General features: G+C 37.3%; 1 protein-coding gene across 1 annotated transcript; it reads right to left on the bottom strand.

Moving 5' to 3' along the window:
• Positions 1 to 2,574: 2,574 nt before the first annotated feature.
• LOC121992188 (disease resistance protein RGA2-like) lies at positions 2,575 to 6,336 on the bottom strand. Its single transcript, XM_042546389.1, has one exon. It carries the CDS (start codon positions 6,330 to 6,332, stop codon positions 2,658 to 2,660), a length of 3,675 nt encoding a protein of 1,224 aa, XP_042402323.1. The 5' UTR covers positions 6,333 to 6,336; the 3' UTR covers positions 2,575 to 2,657.
• Positions 6,337 to 12,710: the final 6,374 nt, after the last annotated feature.

Below are 12,710 nucleotides of genomic sequence, written 5' to 3'. Positions count from 1 at the left end.
AGCGTCCAACTCTTCTTGTGAGAGTGCCACGGTATGTATTCTTCCAGCCTCATCCATTGCCTCTGCTCAGATGCAGGTGCGTTCCCACAGACGGCGCCAAATTGATCCTGTCCGAACCAGGAGTCAACGGACGCTGGGGACGTGGCGCTCCCTGCTGGATCCTCGAGTTCTCCGGCGAACCTGCAACAAAACCGAGCCGGGAGGGATGTCCCGGCGACGGCCCTCCGACGCTCAAGTCAGGCGAGGAATAACAAAGGAGGTGGCTTCAGAGATCCAGACTTATGTACCTCCGGTGAAGAAATGGGGGCCTTATATAAACCTATCGAAAAAGCCTGGGCACGCCAATCGAAGCAATCACCTGCTTTCGATCATGCCCAGGTATGGGTCTGTCAGAAGGATATACCTAAGGCCATACCGTTACTGTATCCACCTCTCCGGGATGTGACGGCGAGATCCTCCATCATGCGATCTTGTGTACGGCCTATTCACCAGACATGCTTCTGCTGACATCCCATATCCCGAGACGAGCGCATAGGCCGCTCGGCTACCTTTGTACCCTCGCCCTTATCTTGGCCGAACGGTCCACCCGCTCGGCCCTTCGGTCCCAGCCGATCGGGCTCCCGCTCGGCCCTTCGGTCCCAGCCGATCGGGCTCCCGCTCGGCCCTTCGATCCTCCTGCCTTGGCGTCGGAAACCCAAGCCCATGGATGGGTTATCTCTAGCTCCGCTTGGACCATTACCCGCTTGGCCAGCCCTCCATCCGTCCTTAGGCTGGGACCCTTCAGAGGGTGGGCCCCCCATTCTTACCGCCGGATCAGGTACTATTTAGTTTTATAAACTTTGGTGATATTTGGATGTTGATGTTTGGTACTTTAATGATGTTTGGATAATGATATTTGGATTGTATGTTCTTGATCAATGATATTTTGATGATGTTTGGATTGTAGGTTCTTGATCAATGATATTTTGTAAATGTATTATTTTATACTGTTATAAAATAATGCAAAAGGCAACGTTTTTTATTTATTGTCAAACTGTTGTCTATTTTACCCAAAGACATAAGTTTAAATACGTAAAACTATTGTCTAAAGCACTCAAAGACATCGGTTTAAAACTGTTGTTAAACTGTTGTCGATTGCGTTAAAAGATAACGATGAAAAATCGTTGTCAAACTGTTGTTAAACCGTTGTCGTTGGCTAAAAAAGACAATGATTTTTAACCGCTGTCGTAGGCAATTTAAAATTGTTGTTGAAGATCCTATTATTAAAGGCACACGCTCAAAGATAACGGTGAAAAACTGTTATTTTTAAATTAAAAGACAACGATTTTTCACCGTTGTAAAACTGTTATCTTTGCCTTCAAATACAACGGTTAAAAATTATTGTCTTTGGGCATCCCCATTAAAAACACGACATTTAATAATAGTTCTAAAGGGGCCATGATAATGGTGAAAAATCATTGTTATTACGCTTTTTTCTTGTAGTGCCTTTAGGATGTAGAGGTTGAGTTATAATATTAAGCGTAAAAAAAAATCAAATAAAAAAATTAGATGGCCACTGTAAGATCGGCAATATATCAAAACTATATATAAAATCATCCATTATAATTAATGAGCTTCAATTTAAATTTTGTTTTTTTATTCTAAAAACTAGTTATAATAGAGTTTAAAATGGCTAATTGGTATAGACAGTTCTTTTAAATACAACATTCAATATAAAATTTCAAGTACTTTCGTTTGGTTGGATAATAATAAGCCTGTAACAAAAATAAGAAAACATAATAATTATACCCAAAAAAAGTTAAAAGTGAACTTATATTACAACTGCCACTTAATATCAAGTTGTTTATTTTTTGAATAATCATATATTGTAAAACAATAAAAATTTCCCACATAACATAGTAATGATTCTTAAAAAGAGAAAAAAATCATAATATATACAAACAACAAAATAAGACGTAGTGTGACATATATATAATAAACTACATATATGCCAACAACTTCATAAGGCGCGACAGATGTATCTTAAAATAACAACTACGATCTCATGCTCAGCCTCCTCCCTCTACTTTCATCCTACAATCAAGAGATTAAAGGAAAACAATCCAATATTATTATTAAAAAGAACGATAACAACACTATACATGTAATTGAATTGATGTTTATTCAATATCATAATCTTACCAGTTTTTTTTAAAAGTATTCCAATCAATATTATCACATTTGAATTACAAATATTGCTTCTAAGCCCTTGCTGCAAACAAAACATATGCCTAAGATTTAAATTTGGTTAAGAATTTTAAATAAGTGACTATTTTTTTTATGAAAATTCTAAAAGCTTTAAGGATTTTTTTTATAGTCCATATTTTGAAAATCTTTTTTGAAAATGAGTATATGATGGGGACTGAACAACCAGCTAAATTATCATATCAAGATTAGTATAAAGTAGATGAGTTTGAACACTAACACTTTTCAATAACTAGCTAAATTTCATTAAAAAAAAAATTTTTTTAGAAAAGAAACAGAAATCATGTTCTATCGCAACAAAGAAGCAGTTCAGCTGTGCAACTATAGAAATGCATATAACGATCTGTTATTTATTCAACTAAAATGGTTTTCTAACTTACCTTTTGAATCATGTCCGACTAAATCTGAGGAGCCTATGAAATATCAACGTATGACACATGTGAGATGATCGGCCAATCTTCGCCTAACTCCTTTTCGCATCTTCTTTTCAATTGTGGGCAGTTGAAAATCCTCAAATCTTCCAACCTATGTAGATCCTTCAAACCGCTTGGCAATGTTTCTAATTGTGAGCAGTTCGTGATTGATAGATGACGAAGAGACTTGAGATGTTGTAGCCAGTTAGGCAAGGCCGTGAGATTGGAAATTCCATCTATGTATACTGCTTCTAGCACAGTTTTGTTTGCTGGTTCTGTTGTCATCAACGACTCTAATTCATCACAACAACAAATACGTAAATTTGGATTTCCATACTGATTAGTGAACCTAGATGATACATCATGTGCACCACTTAGAGACAATCGTCTGAGCATGTGTAAGTGTTGTAATTGCCCATATAAATTGACTTTGTTGCAACAAATCTGTATTTGGAACTCATCTATTGAATTCAAGATTTGTACGAGTTCTTCTGGCTGCAATATTACACTTGGACAACATGAGAGCTGTAGAAAACAAAAAGAACTAAGACACCCCACTTCTGACGGGAAGGATGTCAAATTATCACACCCTTCAATGGTTAGTGATTGAAGCATTTCTAGGTGCTGCATTTCATCCCCAGGAAGAGATTGGAGTTGTGGGCATAATATAATTTCTAATTCCGTCAAGGATGTGAGATTTCTGATGCAGCCACTTGGAAGACATGTCATGTCGTCCATCTCCTTCACTCTGAGAATAAAAAGAGAAGTCAGCCTTCCGATGCATGAGAGTAGGCTCTCATTGCAGCATGATATCTCAAGCTCTTGGATTGTAGGAAGTTTCGGCATACTTTTCAATTTAAGACAATTGATAATACACAACGTCTTTAATAAAGGGAACAATTCATTGGCACCATGAAACTCTGACCATTCCTCTAAATCATTCATATCATCCAAGTATAGTTCTTGAAGGGATGGAAAGCCTCCTGACCCATGGAACTCAGCGCCCAGGTGTGTAATGCCATGCATAGAGAACCTAAGCGTCGTAAGAAACTGCAGATTTCGAAACTGAGGAATATGCCCACAAATACCGTGGAGGTCAACTTCAACCAAATTTGGCAGTTGTAACTCTTTCATCCATGTTGGAAATTGTGGGCTATCATAGTTCGTTATCTCCAACTTCTTTAAGGTTGTGTTGGGACAAAGATCATCCAACATGTCCTTGTGATAACTTGCTGAACCATGAAACTCTATGTGTAGTTCATTAAGATCTGTATTCTTCAAGATTTTTCTTCCACTACGAGAATAATTCTTAAAATCATGGGAAATTCTAATTTGCATTTCTCCACAAAGTTTCAAATCCTCAAGTTCTAAAATTGAGCATGCGTCAGTTCCGTCTCCAGCAATAAAGACAGGTAAACTTCGAAGGTTAGTTAGTCGAGATAATCCACAGGGAATCTTTGTCAATCTAAAATCATTTTGTAAATCAAGATCCCGAAGGTTTTGCATATTCCCTAACTTCTTTGGTAGCCGTCGAAGTTCGTGATTGAAACCGAGATTGAGATATTGTAAATTGGGGAGAAGGGTTATGGAGTCGGGTAGAACTTCAATTTTATTGTAATATAAGTTGAGGTACCTCAAATGTATCAAATTTTCTATTGACGTCGGTATCTCCCTGATGCCACAACCAGTTAAATCTAACACCCGCAAATATTTCAGTTTTGAGAAGACTTTAAGTAGATTAATGCTCAATGAAGATGAATATCCGGGCATAAGGGCCATAAAGGTGCGCAAGTACAATGGTTTCTTGTCTAAGACCTGAGTCATGTCTGGCAGCTTTCCTTCGACTACTTGCAAATGATATGTTCGTTTTCCAATAACTTCCACCAAGTCTTGATAAGAATTCCAATATGCATCTGAAGATACTGATCGTGCCAGATCATGCATCAAATCATGCATCATGCACTCGGTTACATCAGGATCATATTGAACAGGGGCCAAGAGAATAAATGATCTGGACACAAGATCATCAAAGATGCAGTTGCCCACTGTTTCAGCTTCAAAATTTCCTTCTGAACTTGCAAAACCATTTGCTATCCACAGCTTTATCAATTTCTCCTTTTGCATCTTAAAATCTTTCGGGAATAAGGAGCCAAATGCAAAACACTTCTTTGACGGTAGAGGGAGAACATTATAGCTCAACTTTAGTATAGCAAACAATTTCTCTTCTTCCTTATTTTTGAGCTTCCATATTTCACTCTTCGATACCGAGGACCAATAAGTCTCATATCGACCACGGAGCATGCTACCAAGAGATATGGCAGCCAAGGGCACACCGCGGCATTTCTTAACAATCTTTTTACCAATTTTCATCAACTTTTGATCGGGTGCTTCGTCTCCAAATGCAAATTGTTGAAACAAAGATAAACAATCATCTTCGGACAACTGTTGTATTTGGTGGGTAGTATTGGATGTGTCCATAATTTTAGAGACCTGTTGGCTACGGGTTGTCACCAAAATTTTACTTCCTCTTGCCCCAAACTTTAAGGCTGCTTTCAGTTTACCCCACTCATCTGGATCTTCATTCCATACATCATCCAACACTAGCAGAAATCTCTTCCTAGATAATAAGTTTTCTAGGTTCCGCATCACTAAATCCATTTCTAAGATGCTGACCGATGCATTAGTAGCCTGTTCTAAAACAGATTTCATTATCTTTACAGGATTAAATTCAGCCCCAACAACTGTCCACATTGTTGAACTTGCAAAATAGGCTTGCACCCTCTGATCATTGTAAACAAGCTGAGCAAGTGTAGTCTTCCCCAGGCCACCCATCCCAATGATGGCAATGACCTTCAACGTTCCATCGTTGCTTTCATCATCATCATCTTCTGTTAACATGTCAATGATCATCTTCTTCTCTTCATCTCTTCCCTTAACATCCCAACTATTGCGGGAGTGGGTGAGACTTATTTCTGACATGCGGAGACTTAATTCTGACATGGGGATACTGTCTTGTGGCAAATTTTGAAGAATGGACTTTTGTGACAAAATAGAATCCAGACTATCTGTTACTGCTTTTATCTTGCCACCCATCCAACTCTTAAACACAACTTGATTAAAAGAGAAGGAATCACGCACCCGCTTAACAGAAGCTTTTATCATGACACCCACCATCCTACTCCTAAACACAACTTGGTTATTGGAAGGGAAGGAATGACGCACCCGCTTAAAAGGAGATCTTGATCTTTGCATCTGCAAGACTTTGGTGTCATAGTAATCCAAAACATCCTCAAGATCGTAGGCCAAGTATTTGAGCTCCTTCAGCAAGACCTTCACAGTATCTTCAGTAGAACGGAGGGACTCGACTCCTTGGATCACCATGTCAATGATCGTGGACAACTTCTTGAGCTTCTCCATCTTCTTTTTGATGTCAGTCATTGCCTTGAGTTTCTCGTCGAGTTGGACGAGAATTGTCACCTTGTCCGCCACAAAGCGAGCTGTGGCTACCAAAGCTGCTTCCATAGCTCCGGATGAATTAAGGATGCAGAAGTTGGTTAGTGTGGCTCTGGTTAACAAGAGCTTGGAGGAGAAAGAAAAGAGAAGCAATAATTTGCAAGGCGACGACTCCTTGAAGTCTTCCTTTTGATGAATTATTAAAAAGGATCGGGACTCCATTAAGATTGCTTATCAATTCCAGCTCACCGTGAGAGTGGTGGTATTAATTAAATCTACGTCCCGAACGCCACAGACCACAAATTTCCAATTCCGTTACTGAAAATATCTGTAATTATATTGTATGTTTTAGAAGCAATAATTTGTTTGGAGGAGAGGCGACGACTGCTTCAAGTCTTTCTTTTTGATGGATATTAAATTGATGGTTCAAATTCCAGCTCACCATGGCAGTCCTGATCGAACACCACAGGCCACGAATTTCCAATTTCGTTGCTTAAAATATCTGTAATTAATGTATTATTTTTTTCAAAAAAAAACATCATGTAATTATTTTTGGTACCATTAGATTTCTAAGAGATCTATTAAAAAAAGTATATTTGAATTTAAACGGATTAAATAATCGGATCATTATATTATTAGAAGTGTAAATAGTGTTGGGTAGCATGACCTCACTTAGTCTTAGACCCGATAGGTCAAGTACAATTCCTTGGTTAAGCAACATCCTCGCGTTGGATCCATCCGAATATTTCAAAGTCTAATTTTTTTAAAAAAATACTTAAAATTTTTACTTCATATCTATCAAAAATTATATTTGCTTTGCATAAATTTAATTTGAATAAAAAACTTGTATCTATTTTGAATAGAATGAGACATTTTTTTGATATATTTTTTTCCAAAATAAAATGTACTCTTAATATTAAAAAATAAAAAATGGTCTTTTTATTTTACCTATAAAACTTTCATAAAATATGAATGTACCAATTCCTTTTCGAATAATTTGCAAGGCGACGGCTGCTTCAAATTTTTGTTTTTATGAATTATTAAAAAGAGCGTGGTCTCCAATCATATGCAGGAAGACGACAATTGGGATGAAAACTTATTCCGATATCCAACTTAATGGATTGGAAAGGTAGAGAGGAGGAGGTTAGAGAGGGATGTTTTTAGATTCGAATAAATAATTGGATAATTGAATATGAATTTTTTTTGGATTCAGATATAGAGATATGATTAAATCCTATTTATATCCAACTTAAATATCCGATTAAATTATAACTTATTTATTTTTTATTATTTTCTTTAGAATTAGATAAATATCTGTAATTTCACAAATGATAATAAAATATTTGAATAGGATATGAATATCTCTAACCTTCTGGATGGAAGTTAAATATTAGATGGGGATGTTGATATTGATGGAGATAAAGATATAGATAAATATAATAAATAAGACTGGAGGCTACGGAGTCAACCCATTTTTATCCCTAGACGACTCCATAGAGCCTTCCTTCTTGATGAATTATTAAAAAGGGTGGGTCTATGTTGAGATTGCTTATCAATTCTAGCAGACCATGGGAGTGATGAGAGCTGTGAGATGAGCCAATTTATGGTGGGATGGATTGGCCTGTGGTGGACCATGGGATAGTCATTTGGTAGGGCGGTATCGATTGATCCATTATCTTGATGGATGGAAATCTTTAATCCAACTTAATACAAGATGATTTGCGAGTTAGGTGAATCAACTCACGGCCCATAAAAAAATTTAAAATAAAAAATAAATCATATTTTTAATATTTTATTCAGGAAAAATTTCATCAATCAAATGTATTTAGAAATAATTATTTTAAATGTAAATAAACATGAATACGTGCTTAATGAAAAGTACTATTTTATTTTAAAATTATAATAAAAAAATAATAAATTGATATAAAATTTGATTTATATATATTTTTCAATCCACGGGCCGATCTGCATGGGTCGCACACCGACCTATGAGGGTTGCGCACCGAACTATACAGGTTGCGCATCGACATGAATGAGTTGCGGGCCTAGATGGATCGGCACATGATAGACTTGAGTTGAGTGGATAAACTTTTAGCTTAATCTATTTAAATTATTTGATAGAACGGATTAAACCAACCAGCCAAATTAAATTGATAGCTCTAGTAGCAGTGATGTGGTATTAATTAATTAAATCTACCTCGATAACGCCACGAATTTCCAATTCCGTTGCTCAAAATATCTGTAATTATATTGTATTTTTTTAGACGCAATAATTTGCAGGCGACTTCGTCCCGTCTTTCCTTTTGATGGATTATTAAAGAGGGCTGGCTCTCCTAATTTGAGGAGACGATTCCTTTTTGATAAATTATTAAAAAGGGTTGGGTTATTTTTTGAAGTCTTCCTTTTTTGATGAATTATTAAAAAAGGTTGGGTCTCCACTAATGTGCGCAGTGATGTGGTATGCATTACATCTACGTCGCCAGCGCCACAAGCCACCAATTTCTAATTTCGTTGCTTAAAATATCTGCAATTAATGTATTATTTTATTTTTTATTTTTTAAAAACATCATGTAATTACTTTACGTGCCATGAGATATATATATATATATATATATATATATATTATTTTACGTGCCATCAGATTTATAGGGTTTAGGATTTAGGGTTTAGGCCCCTGTACTACTTTCCTACGGTAGAGATGACCTAGAGGATGACGTGGAACGCGTGAGAGAGAATAAACGCGTTAAAATTCAAAAACATCGCGGCGCCTCCCTCTCTCAAAAAACCCTAGCTGCGAACAACAACGACTTCTCACCACCGCACCTCCCTCTCGTGCCTACCAACGCCTTCACCGTGAGAGATCTCTGTGGCCCCGAGCTTTCTCAGCCCGCAGCACCTCCCTCTCTCCCATGCGAACGCTGTGTTGGGTCTCCCTCCCTCGCCGCGCCTTCCTTGCTGTCGCCTACCTCTCAACCGACGAGAGCCCTAGCTTCTCTCTCCCCGTACCTGGGTTCCTCGTTGCTACGAAGCCTCATAGGAACCCTTCCATTCCTGATCGGTTGCCAGAGGAAATGAGGTACTTTGCAATCTGGATCTTTACATGACTAGCTTCTTCCAATCTTCAATCAAGATCTTTGCAAGAATGTTATAATTAATTTCCCAAAATATATTATTCACTAGTCTTGCTGAAGTTTTTCTTAATTTGTTATTTTTTACTTATTGTTTACTTCGTGTGGGCCTGATATCTTGCTAAAGTTTTCCTTAACTTGTTATTTTTTACTTATTGTTTACTTCGTGTGGGCCTGATATCTTATAATCTTAAGATCGTCTACCTTAAGTGTATTGAGCAACAACTTAGGATTGCTTCCAAATTACATTTCTATACAAAAGGAGAAATTTGTTATAAGACTTCTCATTTTTATAAAATAGAATATCTCAACATCTTAGGATTGTTTCCAGATCTAATGCTGGCTACATGCTTAGAATCCATAAACGAGTAGGGTTCAATCTCCATAAGCCTATGGAATAATGATCTCCCACTACAACAAAAATGACTTTTCGCAGCACGCAAATTCACTTTTTGCGGCGTGCATTGCGCGCTGCACAATTAAAAGATGTTAAAAGTCATAAATTATTCGCGGCGTGCTTTTGCGCGCTATGAATAGTATTTTTCGCAGCGCGCAAAGCAAGCCGCGGATACTATTATCCGTGGTGTGCTTTGCGCACTGCGGATAGTATTTTCCGCAACACGCAAAGCACACCGCGAATAATAGTATTCGCGGCTTGCTTTGCGCGCTGCGGAAAATACTATCGACAGCGCACAAACGTATGTTGTTGATGGTCTTAACTATATTTAAAAAAAAATTGACGAAAATAATAAATTAAAATTTTACAACAAATTTAGTGCAAATCAAATCCATACAAAATTAATAAAAGTCATAGCTTTTCATTATACCACAAAAACTCAAAACATCTAAAACAATATATAAAATCTCTAACAAACTAGCAATTACATAACAACAATTCAACTTACAATCCAAACAAATTAGTATAATATGTATCAATCACACAATACTATAAATTTAGATAACCATGCTACCGTGCTTCCTATTGCATCATCGAGAAACTGCATTTCATCATTTGGTCGAATTAGGTCCACCTGAAATTGAACACATGTACCAACTCACAAGTAAAAAACAGCTTGAACACATGTATAAGGAGGTATAGAAAAAACATTTTAGGCTGTATAAATAGAGATCTTAAGTATAAATTCTTATGAAAAACAAGATCAGTGAAATAAAATACTAAAGGAATCTAAAATGAGTGGACATGCTTACTATTTTCTCTCCAACAGCTTGAGTACTAGGCTCCCCATTTTTTTTCTTGTGACCTTCAATCCAAACATGCGATCTTGTAATTTTTGTATCTACCGGACTTGTCTTTTCCTTAAATATAGAAATATATACAAAATCATTACAGAACAATTCAAAAGATACATATATCATTACTTATTACTTAAATTATAAAAAATTAAAAATAATTACCATATTGTGAGTCAAACGAGCATAGCCTACCTGAATGGAGAAGTCTCAAATCCTGTTAAGGCACTACCACAACAAATCTACTAATATTTTGAGCTGGAAAATCCAAATTGAATACGCTTCAGTTGTTACCAATAAGAATTAAATCCACATAATTATTTAACAAAGAACATACAAGAAACTAAGACGGGAAAGTGAAACTGTTCGACCAGAAGGAACAACAACTACATAATATCTTTCCGATCTTGTAGCAACAAATCAAACTCGGAAAAGCAAGTAGCATGGAAGTTCCATCTCAGATATGCTCGTTGAGAAGAACTACCTTAGCACAAATCATGGAGCTTTCTAGATATGTAGCAAGCCAATAGAGACCAAGCCAACACTCAGACGAAACACTACTGTGCGGAAAACAATCAAACATGCAAGTTAACTTTTTTATTACCAAGAAAGAAAATCACATATAAAAAATTGATTCCTACATCATTATATTTTAAACAAATAAATATCATGTATTATTCACACAAGTTTTACAAAACTTGTAATTACAAAACTTTGAAAAACCTATCATTATATTTTAATAGGTACAAGTAACTGACAAAGTTTTTCCTTGGTATTATGCCCTTCCATCATGTAATTGCCACAAAGTTAATTTTTTTTATGGATAACAGTATATAAATATGATCATTCTTTGGCATGTGCCAAACAGATTTGCTATTGTTATAAGAGAGATAGTTTAATAAACTAGATTGCAAATGAATCATAGAGATTGCAGGAACCTAAGTTGAAAGAAAACGGTTAATATGTCATCAAGATAATATACATACTAAACCTAGAACTCTATCATAGAACAAAACAAAAAAGAAATTTAAAATAAAATAAAATAAAATAAAGTATGGAAAACCTAGAACACTATCATAGAACTCTTATCCTAATTGTTAGAAAAAGAGGTAGAAACATGGGAGAATTAGGATATACACAAACCTAAGAGGAGATGAACTCTTATCCATTAGATTAATTCTAAACTAAATAAATCTACACACAATCAACAACTAATTACAACATGTATCAACTAATGATATACCAATCATACTAACTGATCTAATAATCCAATTAACCCTAATTCCTACACCTTACCTCAAATCACAGCTACTGTTGATGCTGGAACAAGTAGAGCCGAACCAAGAACACCAACAGTACACAGAACCTCACCTCACAGTCGTGCTTGTTGATCCACATCACTCAACCTCATTGGAATCAATCGGATCACAACAGGAGGTCAAGCAGGGAGATCATTGATCAATTAACTATCCTTCTAGCCTCTGCCCGGCAGCTCAAGAACACCTCCCTGATACCAACATCTCCAAATCTGTAACGTAATTCAACCGAAAAGAAGATGAGGATCGGTAACAGAGAAGAAGACCTAAGCTTACCTCAATCGGTTGTCTCCAGAAGGTATCGCCCAATCCGATCCACTTTGAGGAGCCACGGATCGTTATGTGAACAGCTCAAGAAGGAGGAAACGAAGGGTCAATCGGTCGGAAACAACCAAAACCAAGCCCTCCACCGTGCCCTAGCCACCTAGCCATCGTCGCTCACGCGTAAGAACCGACCGAGGAAGGGATCGCTCCATCGAAAGAGCTTGGACAGCGTCAGCACCTTCAAGAATCCGGCGACGGTCCTCAGGCGACGCGAAGAGGCCTAGATTGTCGGAAAGCAATCGCCCTCTGTCGGCGTCGGGTGCGTCGGATCTTCCGCGTGAGAGAAGAAAGAGATCGGAGTGAGAAGGAGAAGGGCTTCGGCTGGATCTGAGCTTAAGGGTCGATGCCGGCAGAGAAAAGATCACCGGAGCTGAAGTCTTGCTCCCGTCGGCGTCGATCGTCCGCGAGAGAGAACAGGGAAGAGAGGGAAGTCGGGGTCGCGAGGGGTTAGGGAAGAGAGGTTCGGAGTTTGGGAAAGAAAATAAGGAAAAAGAATTATATAAATAAAACATTTCCTCACTTAAACGGATATCTCAAACAGGCTTTATCTGCGCCGTCAATTTGTCCCCTCAAAATCCGTC

Source organism: Zingiber officinale, chromosome 6B (assembly GCF_018446385.1).
Source record: "Zingiber officinale cultivar Zhangliang chromosome 6B, Zo_v1.1, whole genome shotgun sequence".
Lineage (NCBI taxonomy): Eukaryota > Viridiplantae > Streptophyta > Magnoliopsida > Zingiberales > Zingiberaceae > Zingiber > Zingiber officinale.
Note: the sequence above shows the minus strand (reverse complement) of the source record. Positions and strands in the feature narration are given on the sequence as shown.

What these genes read in the sequence shown, in the direction of transcription:
- LOC121992188 (XM_042546389.1), bottom strand. Translation starts at nt 6,332, where the DNA reads ATGGAGTCCCGATCCTTTTTAATAATTCATCAAAAGGAAGACTTCAAG.